Here is a 17,729-nt window from a genome sequence, read left to right on the forward strand (position 1 = left end):
TTTTTTTTTTTTTTTTTTTTTTTTTTGTTACTTTTCACGCGGACAGCCGCTGCGCATAATGCAAGGAATACACATCGCATAAGCGCGATGATTTTCAAATGTGTGCAACAAACGTGAGGGGTGGTGGAAACTTCGCCGGTATACTCGATGTTCATAGAAATGTTTGACATATTTCGCAGAGAATTTAAAATGTAGGGTATTCGAATTATTTCGAAAAATGAAACCTTTTCGCGATATTATCCGAGGTATTATCGCCACGTGCGAGTACGGCTTCGTGAACGGGATATAGATCGGGATTCAGTTTTTTTTCGAAACGAAGCGAATCGATCAGTTTGAACCCATCTGACCCCACGTGGACGTAAAGGGTTGAAAGCGGGAGGAGAAGCCGCGGGGAGGGAAGGGGAAGAGAAAAGGAAGAAGTACAAAAGAGGGCTGAAAAGAGAGAACGCGAGAGTGAAAATAAGAAGATATAGATAAAAGAGGCTGCACGTTGGCCTAACAAGACTCAGGACTCGGGGGGCTATTATCATAATTGTGGGCTGCAGGCAGCGGCTGTGCCTACAAACCAGAATACCTCTTGTCTCATCTACCTTCGTCCTCGTCTTCTTCTTCTTCTTCTTCTTCATTTTCGTCTTCGTCTTCTTCATCCTTCTCTTCTTTTTTTTTCCCGCGTCTGTTTCTTCTTCTTCTTCTTCGCAGCTTTTTACTTAACTTACGTTCTCTTGTATTTCGCACGTCTCTCACCGGCCTTTAACACGTACCGGAGACAAATGGATCGCGGTCTTCGCATTCAGCGGCATTCACCACCGTGTTCCACATTCGTCCGTCTATATTAAGAAAGTAATGAAAATAATCGCACGGCTAACGACGCGACACCGCGCACAAAGAGATCTCCCTCTGCAGCCGCAGATTGTTATATTGTCTAAGCGTAATTAAAAGTTTTTCACACGACGGCATTTAAATTTGACGCAATTAATTCAAGAAAAGCGAGCGATAATGCAAAATGTGTAGTAATTAATCTCGTTGTTTAATTAGAGGGATGCGAGATGTTCTATTTTAATGAAATTACAGCGCGTTCGGGTGCTGTTCAACCCACCGTTATTAAATTCAACTATGTGTGTGACAGTTCTTATTTGACGCGGACCACCCCGAATTCAAGTGGAACGAAAGCCATCATGTTTCTCGAAAAAAAGAACTTGAAAGTTCCTTGAAAAGAAACTATAAAAATGCACATGTATATTTTGCGCGTTCTTCCGTGTTGTGACCTCAATATCAGTCGTAAAAATACAATACGAGATAATTTTTTGAAGGAATATAAATTCTAATTAAATCAACCGTCGTTATTAAATTCAACTATATGTGGGGTTCTTTGACGCGGACCATCCCGAATCCAGGTGAAACGGCGACAACCATGTTTCTCTCGTTCTTTAGAAAGGGACTACGTGAAATGTATATTTTGTGCGTTCTCTGTGTGTTGATCTCGATATTAGTTGTAAAAACAGTGCGAGAGATATTTTTGAAGAAATTCTAGTCTAAACAAACGCTTTTCGAAACACCGTTAGATTTCCGTAAAGTGTAAATTATTATTTTTAATGTCCAACCAGTTGAGTAATTATGTTAAGTATATTAATTATAAATATTAACACGTTTCTTGTATAAATATATATATTTATATATCTGTTAATGAACACAATTCTCGTAAAACTCTCCATTAAATTATTCTCTCCTTTTGCGAGAGAGAAGATTAACATCTGCTGTAATGAGCCTTATTTTCTTAATGAGAACTTGGGATGCTTACGAAGTAAGTATATATGATGCAATTGTCTAAAATAGTTCAACAAATTAAAAGCGATTTGAAACCGAACACACACGCACAAATATATCGCAGAAGAAATTCTCAGTCTCGAATATTCATTTTTTTTTTCCGGTGAACGGGAGATCAAAAGCCTCTGACGGGTGCGTTAGAACATTGATTTTTCTGTAAATTATGCGAAGTATACACAAAGTAAATACATCCTTAAATCGTTGTACGGTGTGTCGAAAGAGCATTTTTTTTCACCCTATTTGTTTCCCGTGCACTCTTTCAGCAAGAGATACCAGGGGCGTGTATGTTTGTTTAGCCTCGGTGTACCCTGTTATTAGGGACCGCGCTGCCCGTGCCCCTTCGAAAACCGTGGGCCTACGCCGAGATTTGGGCGCCGCGAGCTCGATCGTGCATCCCCTTCCGCGCCCTTCCATCTCATACCCCCTCTTCACTAGTTTATTTCGTGTGTAAAAGGAGTTCTCGAGAGGAAAAAAGAAACGACGAGATAAGTTCGGAAGAGGATTTCTCAGGGCTCCTAGCAGTCTCTCTTTCTTTTTTACTCTTTCTCTCTTTTTTTCTCTCTCTCTCTCTCTCTCTCTCTTTCTTTCTTTCTGCTTCTATCTAGATCTTGATTTAGATCCCACCGTGTTTTAATTTATTACAAGCGATTGCGACGATTACACGGAAACATCTATTTGGCTGGAAAAAATATACGCCAAGGTTTTGCTTGTGAAAATAAAGAGAGAAAAACCGAGTGTGTAGCGAAATTCGTGTAATCCGGGAAGAAAGAGACTTAGAAATTATCTGTTAAAAATGAATTTTTTAAATTTTAAATATATATGTAAAAAATATAACATATTCCATATTTTGTTTGAAATTAAATTTTGTTAGAAATTAAATTCCTCTATTCCTGCGAACACGCGCAAGTAGGTCAATTTAATTTACGATCACGTAATTTAACGCGTTATATATATATATAAGTGACGTGGTAGCATAATACCAATTTAAACGCGTAATTATTTGTTTATATATATACACCGTTAACGTCACATTCTATCAAACTTCATATACGCGCGCATTCATCGAAGAATGAGGCTATACATATATATATATATATTTTTTTTTTGTAGTTTTTGTGGGACGATTCGTGGGATAGCGCGACTCCTTTCTTTCGATGCACAATGCATCTCTGATGACATATCCTGCAGCTCCGGCAATTGAATACTGTCTGTTTGCGCGGATGGCACGTGACAATGGCTGAAGGGCCGGTCCAGCACGTGACCGCACCTCGTGAGCTATTATTTGTTTAATTTAAGGCTATTGTCGCGCGGTGTTTTTCATCAGTCGCCGCTCGATTTATTTCGGCCGCGGTTATTTCCCGTATTTTTAACGTGGGAGAGAAAGACACATCGCCGTGTAGGAGATATAAACGAACGGTCGGAGATATCTCTGTTGTATATGTGTATACAACACGAGATCCGGGCTCGCAATCATCACAGATGATCAAACACGAAATCGTTTGTGACGCGATACGTCGTTCTGTCGATGTTCCATAATTTTTACCCTCCTCATTAATGAAACTTTTCACGTAGCTATTTTATTAGCGCGATTCCTCCCTCTCTGTGTATAAATAACGTTCGACGAACCGCGCATGTATTATGCATGCAATATTACACAGCCCGCGGAGACTCGGTCGCATGTAAATTTATCGTTATACATATATAGATAAACTTAATGATCGGTTAAATATTTCGTGCGTCTTTTTGCATAATTGAATTTTCATAACTGGTTCGGAAGAACATTTTACCGCGATCAATGCAACCGGAATGCATGATTGTGATCGCATTCTATAATCGCTGCGACGTTACGACTTGTTTAAAAAGCTGGTGCGACGCGCGCAATCTTACGAAGAAAATTGGCACCTGTCTTGCCGGGACTTTCTATCCACTAACGATAAACGTTCTAGACAAACAACCACGGATAAGTTTTCACACTTCTATACAGGAAGAAAACTGAGAGCGGCTAGGGCCATATGAAAAACTTTGATAGCTTTTCCGCCATGTAGACCAGCACTATGTGTCCATGGATGGTGCAACTACGTAGCCATGTCCACGAGCGACTTGTAAGTACGTGCGCTGTCCAAACATGGTTCTATTCTGCGCTATGTCCACAACGTGCAGCTCTACAGTCACGTGACAGGAAGAAAAAGAAAAACAACACGTGACTGACGTCACGTGACTTTATTTTACTCACTGTCTTTAAAAACGTGACTAAGTAAAGTCACGTGACAAAAAACAACACGTGATTAAAGTCACGTGACTTTCCTTTAGTCACGTGTCTGTAAAAACGTGACTAAAGTAAAATCACGTGACTGAATTAGTGGCTTCACTACTTTGGTGCTATCGGTGCTGACCGGCTGCTTGATCTTTTTTGACACTTGGACGTGTGCACAGTATAAAATCGCACGCTGCAGAAATGCACGCGGAATAGAACCATGTCCACGTTTGGACATAGCGCACGTACCGACAAGTCTCTCGTGGACATGGTTACGTAGTTGCCACTGTGCACCACTCATGGACATAGCGCTGGCTTACAGGACGGAAAAGGTATTATATTTTTTTATATGGCCCTGGCCGTTTTGTCTTCTCTCTACATATATAGAATTTGCTGGTAAAGTGGTGCCGATTGCAGATAAGATTGTGTAACTATATAATACACACACGTATAGTAGACCATCATCACAGTTAATTAACATCAGAGAGAAAACGTTTGGTCGATGCATTTATATATATATATATATATATATATATATCTCTGCTAATATATTTTATTTATAAGCTACATAAACTTTAATTTATTGTAAAATACTTTACTATAAAATATGTAAATAAAATTTTTAATCAACACTAAGAAACTATATTTTAACTAATTATATTTTATGTATGTATGTATTTATCGTTTTATCATCTTATAATATCAGTAACATAATTATTACTTTTTGTAACAAAAGCTCGTTGTGTTACGAATATACTTTGTCAGTACAAGCTGATTATATGTAGGGAAGTATTTTACATTCGAAACTTCAACGTTATTGAATATTCATAAGTGTGTTTATGTCTTATGTCATTATAAACGCGAAGTAATTTATTTCTCAGCGTGTAAAATTATTATTGTAATAGAAAATAATATATATGCAGTGATTAACACATATGTTTATTTTTTTGTCTTATTACATATTGCTTTTAAAATCACAGGCACAAACAAAACTGTATAGAGTTTTACAAATTATAAAAAATCATAATTTACGCAGTGGTTTTGACTTTAAATAAATGCCACTTTAATGTCAATCTCATTAATGTCAAGTGTTTACAATGTTTGAACGTAGTAAAGTCACATAACACGTCTGCATAATTACGATTACATCATTTCGCAATTCAAAGATTCATAACTCTTGTCGCAAGACCATCGTCGTTTTTTTTTTTTTTCCAAAAGATCTATTTCGTCGTTTCTAATACGAAGCCGGACAATTCTTCTGATTCGTGCGAATGAAGTACGCTCTGCTAATGTTGTTTTTGTCGATAACTTGATAAGCTTTCTCCAGAACTTCGACCGGCGGATTTGGCTCTCGCGTCAGAATCCAAACGTTTCGCACGCTGAAAAAAATAGAGAAAATATACGCGTGTCGTAAAATTTTCAGACAACTTGTACATTCAATAATCTCTAATTGTCGGTTTTATATTTTCAAAGAGAACCCATGCGTACATGTGCATGCGCACACGATTTATCTCAACTTACTTTAACACTCCCAGATTTGCGCAGCTCCACACTACGGCGTACGATTTGTAATCCGTGTCCAGAATCCAATAGGGCGCTTCAACTGGCACCGGCAATGACGGAAAACTGACCGACAGTTTAGGATCGTCGGATTTGCCGAGTAATCTCGCCACGCCCTCGATGCTTGACGTAATCCCGCTACTGAATAAGGGAGCAAAAACTTTATCATCAACTGAATAATTGCTGACGAGATTGATTCTACTGCGTTCCCCGTGTGTTGCGCACAATAATGACTGAAAATTACTCCGCAAATGCATGTGTCATACTCACAACGATGATATTTGCTTATTGATAATCTTGACCGAACCGTCGTCCTCGTTCACACTGTAACTAGCCGTCACGCATTTTCCAGCGAACTCGAACCACGCGAAGTATCTCTCAACTTCGTACCATTTGCCTAAATACTAAAGAGAATCGCTTTTTGAAATCATTTTTCCATACTTAGGCTCGCATTTGCGCGTCAAATCAATTGTGTGTTTCTATTCACTCACGCTGTTAAGGTTGAAATTTTTCATAGTTTCCAAGTTAGGACAGGCGCCGATAAATGGTACCTGAGCCGTTGCCGCGGTCGCGACGGCGAGAATCACGAATATCCGTAACATATTGTCACCTTAAAGAAAAAACAAAAAAAAAACACACAGACAATTAGTAGAGCTTACCGCCAATCCGCAACGTGTCGCGACGTTACGTAACGCAACAAAATATTTTTGGATTTGTTGGTAAATTTTTTTTCTGTCAGATGAATCACCGGTTTTACATACGTGTCAAACGGCTCGAAAAATCAATCGCTCTGCAAGTCACTTTTACGTTGATGCGCTCTGTCTTTGATGTGACGATATCGTTTACGTCTAGTCTCTTCTCGCGTTTTCCGAAGTATGTTGTTCGCACGAACTTCCTTACGCAAAAACGAAGGGAAATGAGCTCGCGCGCTTTTATATGACGTTTATTACACACACTTGTGTTGAAATGTATATTACTGTTAAACTAATGACGCGATATCTCCGAGTGACAGTGATGTTTATAAATGCGAATAATAGCTTGCTTGCTCGGACTAGTTTTTGTCATTCCTTGTTACGTAATGACTTGTTGATTTATCTTACACGCAAGTGTGTACCGACGCACACTTGAGAAAAGAAACAATATTTTATTTGAAGTATCGTTTTTTGCTTCATTTTTTGTTCATTTACATACATGTATACACATACATTGCTAATTTAAAATTCTTATGAAACGTACGTTACATACAACGATAATCCACGCGGGTCAACCATCAGCTACGCAAATATTTCACAAAACGACAGATTATTCGACCTCGTTGCGCACGATTTACGCGCGTCCGATTTTCGCGGCTATATTTGCGCAAGTGGCTCGCAGTGATCGACTAGAATATTTCTGCATCAAAAAGAGCGGTCGTGTGGAAAGAGGGACGAAAGTTGAACGCGGGTTATGGTAATCGGCTATGCGCGCAATCTCACACACGAGATCTAAAAAAAAAAATCCAGCACTCACCCGGTAACCTTGACCGTTGTATAAAATCCAGGAAAGAGATGTGCACGCGTCGAATATCAATTCGCCAGGACTGACGGGGGTTGACACGTAGTACGTATGTACTACTCCTCACAAACTGTTCGCAGATGACTGGCGCTGCTCTTCGGTGCCGCTCCGTGCACGCGGGAGAGACACTGACCCGCGAAGGTTGACTGGATTGCGTTTGAAGTTCTGTCAGTTTGTGGGTCGCTAACGGTACAAGCCTCGGGGTTCAAGAAACCCACATGCTCGAATTTGTTGTTGACCAGTAGATTGATGAGCGATTTCGAAGACGATGAAATCGTGTTATCATGTCAATATTATACACGATTGGATTTTTTGGGAAAATAATCGATTAATGATAAGCTGCGAAACAGCGAGCGACTGAAACACACGCGTAGCAACAAATAGCACATATTAGTAGATTTTTATTAAAATCAATCAACGCACGTGAAAATACTTGGAGTTTTTACGTCTATGATCGAATACACGCAGTTTTAAATGCTAATAATGTTTAAGGATATTTGTAAATTCAATGTTTGCACATTGCTTTATGAACTGTTAACTAATCTCTTCGGAATTCCGCAATTTTATCGAGAAGCTGTGTAAAGCAAAATCTGAATTTTATTTCTGTTTTAACAAAATTAGTACGTATCTTGCAAAATTTATTTGTTACATTTTATTTAATTTAACAACTATATTGAAGGGGTTTCTATTATTTTTTTCATATTTTCTTATAGATTTCGGAAACAACAGAAAGATCTAAAGCGCTAGTGCGATTTTACGAAATAAAATTTAACAAATTAACGACAAACATTTTATACGCAAAAATTATTCAACCATGTGATTTGTTGTCATTTGTATTCGAGTTCGAGATATTTGTTTTAATCATATGTGACATTTAGCGCCACTTTGTTTTATGTATCAAGTGAGATAGTTTCAGATCGGTGTCATCGAAAAGATCGAATCATTGGCGATATGTGAAAACGATGTGTACCCGTTAAGTGACCTATTTACAATATAATTACTAACGACGTAAGACGCCATGACGTTATTCAAGCTTTTATCGCATCATGGATGAGGAAGTCACACGAACTTTCCACAAGTCGCGCATAGAGGACACGTTTTCCTCGCATAACGTGCGCTCTCGCACAAACAATCATAATAAATTCTATCTTATCGTTGACAATTTTATAAATGAACATTTCTTTAATGACGTTGTGCGTTTCATTAATTACATCTTATTGTATTATTAGTCAAGTATTATAACGTGTAACAAGATATGCGCATAATTTGCATTTAAAAATCCGTACGTTCCACGTCGCGTTTCGGTGATTAATTAATTTTATCTTCACGCACTGTTACATCCGTGCAACGATAAAGGAAGGTAATTAATAAAAAAAACAAATGTTGAAATTATTGTTAAGAACAGTTTTTTTTAATAACAATTTTTATTTACGTTTGTTTGTTTTTTTTTATACATTTGTATTTGTTTGTTTTTTTTTTTTTTTTACATTTTTTAAAATACATTTGTAAAAACCATATCCATAGGACAAAGCGCCGCGCCAACTCTATATATTTTCTCAAGCTGCGACGACGACGCGTCTACGGGACAATAAATAATGATCGTACGATACTTAAGCGAGACTGGTTCTTCGAGGAACCGCTACGAGACGCCTGAGAGACGTTGAATATGAAAATGCCCTTTGTGTAGCGTCAATTCACACACGCACACATCTTCTTCGATATTTCTAAGCAGTCTTTTCCGCTTCCTTCGGAAGTTCGCTATTTTCCTCTTTCGCGCTTTCCGCGGCGTTCTGCTCCTCGATCTTTTCGTCCTTGCCGTCATTGCTCTCCTGTTTTGTCGCCTCAGCGACTTTCAGAATCTGTTCTGGAACGGTATTTAACGGTTTCTTCTTCTCCGGAATTATCTCCGAGTTATCGGAGGACGCGTTCGAAGCCTCTGGTTTCTTCGGCTCGGCATCGGCGTCGTCCTTCAAAGTGACGGCGGATCTTGTATTGTGATTCTCAGCCGATTGATTTGACGGCGGCGCCTCCAAAAAAGAGCATTCCGTTTGATCGGTTCTCACAAAGAAGGTCTTCGGTATTTGGTACTTGTCAAGAACGCCATAGGCCTGCGCGATATAAGAATATTGTGTTATTTGCCGAGCAAACATCTAAATCGCTTTATACGTGACGACGCTTAGAATTAATTTACCATTAACAGTATACGTGATTTGCATTATATATTGATATTAAAAAATTGTAAACGTGTCACTTTTGGGTGTTCGCGACATTACCTTTTGAAGTACTTCTCCGGGTGGTATTCGTTGCCTCGTCATGATCCACGCGTTTTGGGTGTGGGCCAGACCAAGGTTCTGGCAGCTCCACAAAACGGCGTACGTATCGTAATCGGTCTCGAGCACCGAATATTTGGTCTCGGGAGTTAACGGGATTGTGTATTTAACCTGAAGTTTACCTTCATCGGCCTTGGAAGCTGCGGGCTTGATTTCGCCGTCCAATATCCTCTTTACACCGGTTCTAATACATCACACAAAAGTTTTATTGTATTGACACAAAACGTTTCGTCTGTTCGTAAACAAATTTAAATTAAGTCGCGACGTGTGTACTTACAAACGATTGGTAACTTGATTGCTCACGCGATATTTGCCATCAATGGTCTTGGTGTAATTTGCCATGACGCACCGAGAAACCACCTCGCTAAGCTGGAAGTATTTCTCGGCCTCGTACCAAGTGCCCAAGAACTGTGAGAGAATGTCACGCAGATTGTTCAAATTAGACAAGATTAAAATAATCTATTTGCCGTCGCTTTTTGTTTAGTTTTCATTCAAACCGTAAGTTCGAATAACATCGAGTGTTCTGAGCGAGAAATTGAATGTAAAATAATTCAATTTGCTTACTCTATTTATATTTGTGTTACGACGATACATGCGAGAGAGATTCGATAATTATAATTGAAGGACACAAATTGAATATCGGGAGTACAACAAAACGAATAAAAATAATCGCCGCGTGTAAATGTAAAAGTACAAGAAACTGATCAATATAAAGTAACGCAATTACTCACCCTTTCCATATCGAAGTTCGCCATGGGAATGTATTCTGGACAGAAGCCCAGACTGGGAATCTGGGCGGTGGCCAACGCCAGGACCGAGAGCGTTAAGATGCTTTTCCCGAACATGTTTGATGACGATCTACCTCAGGTATATGCCGCGACTCCGACCTTTATATACATTAAGCAGGAGCATTGACCGAACCAGTCCTATCCCCTCTATAAAGTAAACGCGGTGTTGGTAACTCTTACGGTACTCTTATGTGCCCCGCGAGAGATCCTTCGCCGCGGGCACCGATGGTCATTGGTCAATTATGCGCCTGTGAATCTCTCTTGGCAAGTTCATTGGCGACAAGAACTTACCAAGAACGAGAAATGCAAGATCCATTATGCAACTTCGGGGACGAACGGTACTTCTAGGTTGCGTGTAGAAACGCGCCAGATCCTTCGGGAATATTGCTAGAGAGACAAAGTCTTTCAACACTCCGCGAAATGTCTTCTCGAATTGTGTATATGGGAAGTTAATGGACGTGCGAGAAATGAATTTTGTGGTTCTCCGCAAACCCCATTGCTGCAAATTATTTATCCAAGTTAAAGTAGACCTCAGAAGACTGTGAGTCACCAGCGGAAGCGGATAATATATTTAACGAACAGCGGTATTTAGCATTTTGTGACTTTATAACATTACTTGTACAGACTGGCTGATGATGATCGAAAGAAGTAAATGATCGAAACATTATCATTAAATATATTATCCACTTGCAACGGAGACTCATAGCTTTTAAGATCTATTTTAACTTTCCAGAAACAAATTACTTATGTTCACTCAGTAAAAATTAAATTCTCTGTACAATAATTAGTAATTAATTGTTTTGTTCGCGATTACGCACATATATATATATATATATATATAGTTACAAATCTTTATGCAACGTCGGTTTTACAACTTTTTTTTTGTTTATGTGATACGTAAATTTATAATTGAAACGAGTTAGTCGTTACCGAGCGTCTTGATTACGAAACGCACACAAGGTGACGGTGTCATTCCTCTTCCTGTAGTCATTCATGTAGAAGCCGGTTTCAGAAACCTTGTTTATGTCCGGAGCAGGACATAAACATGCGATCGCATATTCTTCCGAACGCAAAACGAAAAGTGTGGACGTTACTTATCATCGTATAATTATGCAATCGACACTCTCGTGAGACTGGATTTTTAATACCGCTTGCACGGTGTTGGAACGTAGCCCACTGGTAACGGGGTCTCTCCCGCGGTGCGTGCGTTTTCTTTTTGTAACCAAAGTTCCGAGACCGTTAGGTTTCTCGACGATGTTGCGCCTTTCTTCACGAATTCTTTGAAGATTCCACAAATGACATGCCGCTAAACACACACACACACATTTTTTAGATATAACAATTAGTTTCTTGACTTCAATTGTATGGTCCTGTTCGCGCCGATGACGAGGAGTGGTGCAAAAACGCGATTAGAAAAAAAAGACAACGCGATGATATATAACCGTTCTTGATTGTAGCATATATTAGCAGTAAATTATGATTCAAATTATAATATCGATCAGATTAATACTAGAGTATAACATTCGAACTTCTAGTTGTCTTTTTTCCTTTTATAAAAATATAATACAAAAAAGAAAGATACTTTATTCGAAAAGCAACATTTTGCAAGAAGTAATTCGAAGTAGGTTTTTAGTTTTTTTTTTATTCTTTAACTAGTTTTATCTCTTGACATCGCTAAAACTTATTATTTATCAATATTTCTGAAAATTTTGCCGCAAATATTTTTATATACACATCTCTTACAGAATCGCGCGCGCGTTTAAATGATATAAATTTAGAGACGTTAATAATTAATATTTTTATGGGAGTATAGAGGGAGAGGATAAATCGACAATACACATAGTAGTTTCGATTTTATACGCATTCGCTTCCTTTTATATCTTCGTACACAATTTGTTTTTCTCAATTAATTTATTTCTTTATTTAAACCTATGAACACTAAGAAAGCACACGAAGCTCGCGCCCCGCTTGGAAGATGCTTAAAATCTATAAACTTTCACCCAGATGTCCGAGCGGAGAGAGAGAGAGAGAGAAAGATAACAAAAACTGTTATCTTTGTGGAAGAGCGTGACAATCTTTTTTTCGTTTTCCAAAGTTACATCGAAATTTCACTATTTTTTACGTTTCTTAAAAGTTTTTCTTTATTTTTCACAGACGAAATATACAATACATGTATAATTGCATCTTAAGAAATACACGTGCGATACATCATAAAATCAATCGACTTTTGACGTTTTTTTTTTTTTCTAACGTCAGACCGCATTTCGAAAAACCGAGATGAATAATTTTTTCATAAAAACCCATACGCCAATTATACATTTCATAGACACTCGGTCAACCGAAAGCGTGATTGGAGATCCTCTTATTTGTTGTTTCTTTACGTTACAGTTTTTCCGCCGGCGCGGACACTGGGTTTTCGAGTGTGTGGGACATCCGGGTGCGTACTAAATGTGTAATTAATTAACAATAAAATAATCTACAATATACATAATCTTAGTGCATTTTTTTACGATTCGGAAAGAGAGGGGAAAAGAAGGGACAACTGAAGTCGGAAGTGTGTGATAAGGTCGGGAGGGTAGAGGAAGAAATGACGAACAAAAAGAAGCTGGGTTGCTTATAAATTACACTACAGGCGACTCGCAAGATCGTTCTAATCGTCGTTTTCCTCCCGTTTTTTTTTTTCACTTTTTTCTCTTTTCGCGTCGATTTATACAAAGTTTCCTTCTTCATTCTCGAAAGCCGCGAATCGCGCTCGTAACACGAGAGAACGCCACGCGGCGCATCGCACAACACACAAATAATTACTTTAGCGCTTTATTAACATTTAGTATCACATTACGTTAAACTTGTTTTATGCTGGCCTGGTTTTTCCCTGGCTTTGCGAGAGCGCACACCACCCTTCCAACCTCTTTTTTTGCTCCGTGTACTGTTTCCCGGGAACGTTGTAACGGAGGAAAGTGAAGAGGAGAAAGAAGACACGCGTACAATACAATAAAATATACACAATACGACGGAATTGTTTTTTTTGTTTTTTTGTTTTTTTTTCCCATTCTCTCTTCAGTGATTGGCGATCGTGAAAACGAACGGTAATATACAAAATGTGCTCGATTGCAACGCTATCGATCAGATCACGGTCAGTCGGAAAGATATCGTCGGTTTCCTGTACATCAAATTCGACGCTTCATCGAGTGTGCATTCGCATTGTTTGCTCGCGTTCTCCACGACCGTATCTCGACCGAGAATTTAGCCATTACGAAGAGAAAATATTCCCGATCGGTTGTCCTTCTTCCGTGTCGGTTGATCTCACTCGACTTTTATTGCTATCTAAATCAGATTAAATAAAAATTTACTATAGCGAACTTTTCCGCATTCTCTTTTCCATTTTATTTACTCCCACACAAAAGAATCTCTCGGCACTGATATACATATATATATATATATGTATAAAATATATACATATATAAACAATTATACAAATATATATATTAAAATTGTAGCGTATTTTGTTTGTTTGTTTTTTTTTTTTTTTCAAAGTACAGTTGCCGTTTAAAACTCTCTCTCTCATTGGTTTCAAATCTAAAACTCTGTCGTTTGTGTTTTAACCTCGCTTGAATTCTACTGTCTCTTTGGTGCATGTATGTACCGAAACCACGCTTCAACACCGGAACGTGTCTATATGTTTCTCATCAAAATTCTCTGTACAATACACATATATACGTGTTCACGTACGTGTTCTCTCTAAAGTTTCCTCACAGTTACAATTTAATTAAACGTTTGCTGTGAAAGTTTAAGAGTTTACAGATTTTTATCCACTTTGTAGGTACATACGTGGAATGTATACATATATATATATATATTCAATAACGTAAAATTGCCAAAAATTTATACTCGTATACCAATTAAGTATTTGAGAAAAAGTGTTCCATTTCTTCCCCCTTCACTTAAAGTCATTACCGAAATCAAAAGATGGTTGTGTCGATAGTTCAAAAAAAGGAGCAAAAAAGAGGTCGAGGCCCTTCTTTTTTTTTTTTTTTTTTTTTTTTAAGGCACCTTAGGTAATAATGCCTATCTAGAAAGAAAAAAAAAACATGACGTCCTGCGCCAAACAAAGAATGAAAATTAGAAAGAAGAAAGCTACTACTTACAACGATCTAACTAGCCTTAACACGGAGATTTGTATATTAACTCTAATGGATCATCCTTAAAATCTTTCAATTAAATTGTGGATTTATTAATAAGCGAGCTCGTGTCAATATTACAAACGCCCTATGTCTCTTAAGCCTATGAACACATAAGATCACTGCCCAATCGACGAATTTGGACCCACTTTGACAAGGCACTCGAGTCGCTAATAGATTTTACATATATCGACGACGACGTGACAAACCGGACCGGTAATAGAAGACAATACAGAGCGACGAAAACGTCAAAAAAAAAAAACAAAAAAAAAACAAAAAAAAATAAACAAGTGTTTGACAAACAGAATATGTTTAACAAACGTCCCAACGTGTTTACTGGACATTAAAAATTGTATATTGAGTTTTTTTTATATATATAAATATTTAAATAGAACGATTGTTTCTTCCGCAATCAATCAAAATTCCATTTTCTCAATAACGATTAATCTTTCCGAGTAGATGATAATTCGAGGCGATTGGCGGGCAGGACACCTAAGATCTACCTAAGAGAGAAATCGGTGGAAAGTTGGTTGGTCCCATTTGCGAAGTTTACACATGAAATAAATAAATTCTACTCCACATATCCGCTCGTTTTTCCTATTTATAACATTATTTACATGAGATTGAGATATTAGTCGCGCGCTGAGGTAAAAACGGGACATATCTTGCGGGTGTAAACGGTTGACGGTTGATTAAACTAAAAATTAAACAACAAACAAAACGCAACAAAGAGACTGCGCTTCACCCCTACAAGCTCGTCAAGATTTGGCGCGCGTGACAATAATAACACTTGTTCAACACTTTTTTATTGGGATCCGAATAAACAAAGTGTTTTCCGATGGATTTTTGATCGTTGAAGACGAATCCGGCGGCGAAATTGATCTGTTACGTCAAATTTCCGAGAAAATTGAAATTATGTAGCGCAAGTAAAATTTGCAAAAAAAAAAAAAATTGTTTTGCCGATTTTGTCACATTCAAGTTTCTCGGAAATCCGACGTGGGGTAATTTCGCAGCCGGATTTGTTTTCAGCGATCAAAGATCCGTCGGAAAACAAACTTTGTTTATTCGGATCCCTAAAAAAAGATCTATTTTTGTATAACTGTGTAATTGACTGTGCTCGCTCCTTGTACTATTTCCAGATACGTGCGTTCGACAAGTAGTATTCAATCAACTCGGACATAACGTCGACTCTTCAACACGAAGTCGGTTTTGTCAAACTTATCGCTTCTACGCGTAACAACAAGAATCGCAGAACAATGTTTTCGGATGCGTCGGAAACAAGAACACATGCTGACAATATATATTTATACATATATATGTATATATACATGCGTCTCGCTTCTTCCGTGCGCTCGGACAACGAGATTCTTTTCGAACTTTTATATATATTGTCAACAATGTCGCGCCATTTCGTACGCATCGTTGCAAAGGCACTTCTCCGGTGCTGTGTGCGCATACCGTTCGTTTTTCTTTTCGAAGGAAGCTCTAGTAAAGCGTTTTCGAATTCATAACAAATTCATCTTTTTTGGTATTTAACAGAATTATGTAACAATATATTACACCAAATCGAGAAAATATATTCTCACGTTATAATTTTACGCTTTATATATAATTTTTAGGATAATTTAGAAAAACTCAATCAAGTGGCGCTTGCTCTTACAGAACATTCTCTACGTTTCTATATAATTTTCAATTGTAGCTTTTAGTCGCACATCGAGAAATAGAGATTTTCTCGTATTGCAGATACGTAGATATAGACGAGGATATACGTTGTGTGAACATTATTTAAAATACGTTTGCCGTGTAACAAAAACTCTCAAATGACTAGATCGTTTCTATCTTTGCGTGTCTCCGCTCTTTTTCCTTCCGTTAAACTTCACCGTCTCAACTCTGTTCCAGCGTTTCTCGAATTTGACTTTTTTTCCAGAAAATCGAAAAATCAAATCAAAAACTATACAAGCGAAGGTCCACGTTATGCAAGTTTTTCTAAATGCTCACCAAATTATATTTTATTTCTCTTTCCGTGTTGCTTTTAAAATGTATTTTATTTACAAAAGACAGAAATTATTATTATTTTTTTTTAGTAAATTCAGATTAAGCACACTGTCAAAGTGTGAGAGATTATATATAATTTTATAAATTATTAAAATTTAGATAATCACACACTGACTGAAAAAAAAAAAAAAGAAAGAAGGAAGTTGCTAAAGTATTTACAGTTGTCTGGCTATTAACACGTTCACCGCAACGCGTCGCACGGCACCGATTTCTCCACGACTGTATTTTATTCCGTACTTGAGAAATAAACAAAGTCCAAAATAATCGGAAAAAGAGACACAAGCTACGTCTAAGGCAATCTACATCTATGATGTAGCGCGACCTGCGAAAAAGCATAGTTTCTTTTTTGTTTTTTTCCATCCGGCAGCGAGAGCGAACGTGTTAATATGCGAACATCACAGCGTACGTAGTTGATACATCTGTTGTACAAGGTATACGGTCTGACTTAAAAAAGTCGGAAGTGTCTCTCCTCGAGATCGCGTCGTTCTGACGAAAATTCTAAGAGCGATTTAAATGTTTCCGAACGACGTTGCGTCATTTACTCGAGATGACAATGCGTATTATGTAGCCTAATACAATAACCATGCAGGTTGGCTGAAGGTACGTTAAAATTGGAAGAAAAAAAATAATGACGTTGCGTCACGGCGCGCTCGAGGAGGAGCAGCACTCCTCAGCACCGGATGGCCTTTGACTGTGTCGCTATTCGTGATACTCGCGATGCAGATTTCGACTGAGCAGCAGATTGTTGTGCGGCCCGGAGAGATGCCTGATGAGGTCTTGCAGATTGACGAAGTTTGACGAGGAGCAGAAACAGCACGCGAACGTATTATCACCGGCGGCTATCGCGTTACGATGCACCGAACACAAGTGTTTCAGCAAATGAGCTTTCTGCTTGAACATGGCGACGCACAGTCTACACGCGAACGGCTTCTCACCCGTATGTACGCGCAAGTGAGTCTTCAGGTTCCATGACATGCCGAACTGTTTGCCGCAATAGCTGCACCGGTATTCTCGTACGGGATTCGATTTCGGCGGGTCGTCCGTTGACGGTGGCGGCGGCGGCGCGCGGGCGGGTGGCAACGACCAGCCCCAGGGTGGCTCGGTGGCGAGAGTGCCCGCCGATGCCGGATCGGCGCTCGGCGGTCGATGTGACGGCGGCGTCCCCGATCCATCCTGCTGAACATAA

At 38.6% G+C, this 17,729-nt stretch overlaps 3 protein-coding genes across 7 annotated transcripts in view; all 3 read right to left on the bottom strand.

Annotated features, from left to right (window-relative positions):
- Positions 1-4,996: 4,996 nt before the first annotated feature.
- Positions 4,997-7,327, bottom strand: LOC109854590 (apolipoprotein D-like). Of its 4 annotated transcripts, none has more exons than XM_020427828.1 (6): positions 7,148-7,326; positions 6,400-6,529; positions 6,130-6,248; positions 5,909-6,042; positions 5,600-5,779; positions 4,997-5,457 (listed from the first exon to the last, which is right to left on the bottom strand). In XM_020427828.1, the coding sequence occupies exons 3-6, from the start codon at positions 6,238-6,240 to the stop codon at positions 5,313-5,315; spliced, it is 570 nt and encodes a 189-aa protein (XP_020283417.1). In that variant the 5' UTR covers positions 6,241-6,248; positions 6,400-6,529; positions 7,148-7,326; the 3' UTR covers positions 4,997-5,312. The 4 variants fall into 4 exon arrangements, with proteins under 4 accessions (XP_020283417.1, XP_020283416.1, XP_020283415.1 ...); XM_020427827.1 differs by having other exon boundaries at positions 6,400-6,533; XM_020427826.1 differs by lacking the exon at positions 7,148-7,326 and adding an exon at positions 6,875-6,924 and having other exon boundaries at positions 6,400-6,533.
- Positions 7,328-8,661: 1,334 nt separating this feature from the next.
- LOC109854589 (apolipoprotein D-like) lies at positions 8,662-10,396 on the bottom strand. Its single transcript, XM_020427825.1, has 4 exons — positions 10,254-10,396; positions 9,800-9,930; positions 9,466-9,706; positions 8,662-9,300 (listed from the first exon to the last, which is right to left on the bottom strand). Exons 1-4 carry the CDS (start codon positions 10,365-10,367, stop codon positions 8,917-8,919), a joined length of 870 nt encoding a protein of 289 aa, XP_020283414.1. The 5' UTR covers positions 10,368-10,396; the 3' UTR covers positions 8,662-8,916.
- Positions 10,397-14,211: 3,815 nt separating this feature from the next.
- The window catches only part of LOC109854587 (transcription factor Ken 2), a 33,876-nt gene continuing 30,358 nt past the window's right edge, over positions 14,212-17,729 (bottom strand). For both annotated transcript variants that reach the window (XM_020427823.1, XM_020427824.1), the window contains exon 6: positions 14,212-17,719. In XM_020427823.1, the coding sequence (XP_020283412.1) occupies positions 17,243-17,719 (477 nt within the window). In that variant the 3' untranslated portion in view covers positions 14,212-17,242. The remainder of the gene's footprint in view (positions 17,720-17,729) is intronic.

The sequence above is a fragment of the Pseudomyrmex gracilis genome, unplaced genomic scaffold (assembly GCF_002006095.1).
Source record: "Pseudomyrmex gracilis isolate BER0280 unplaced genomic scaffold, ASM200609v1 scaffold_70, whole genome shotgun sequence".
NCBI classification, from domain to species: Eukaryota; Metazoa; Arthropoda; class Insecta; order Hymenoptera; family Formicidae; genus Pseudomyrmex; species Pseudomyrmex gracilis.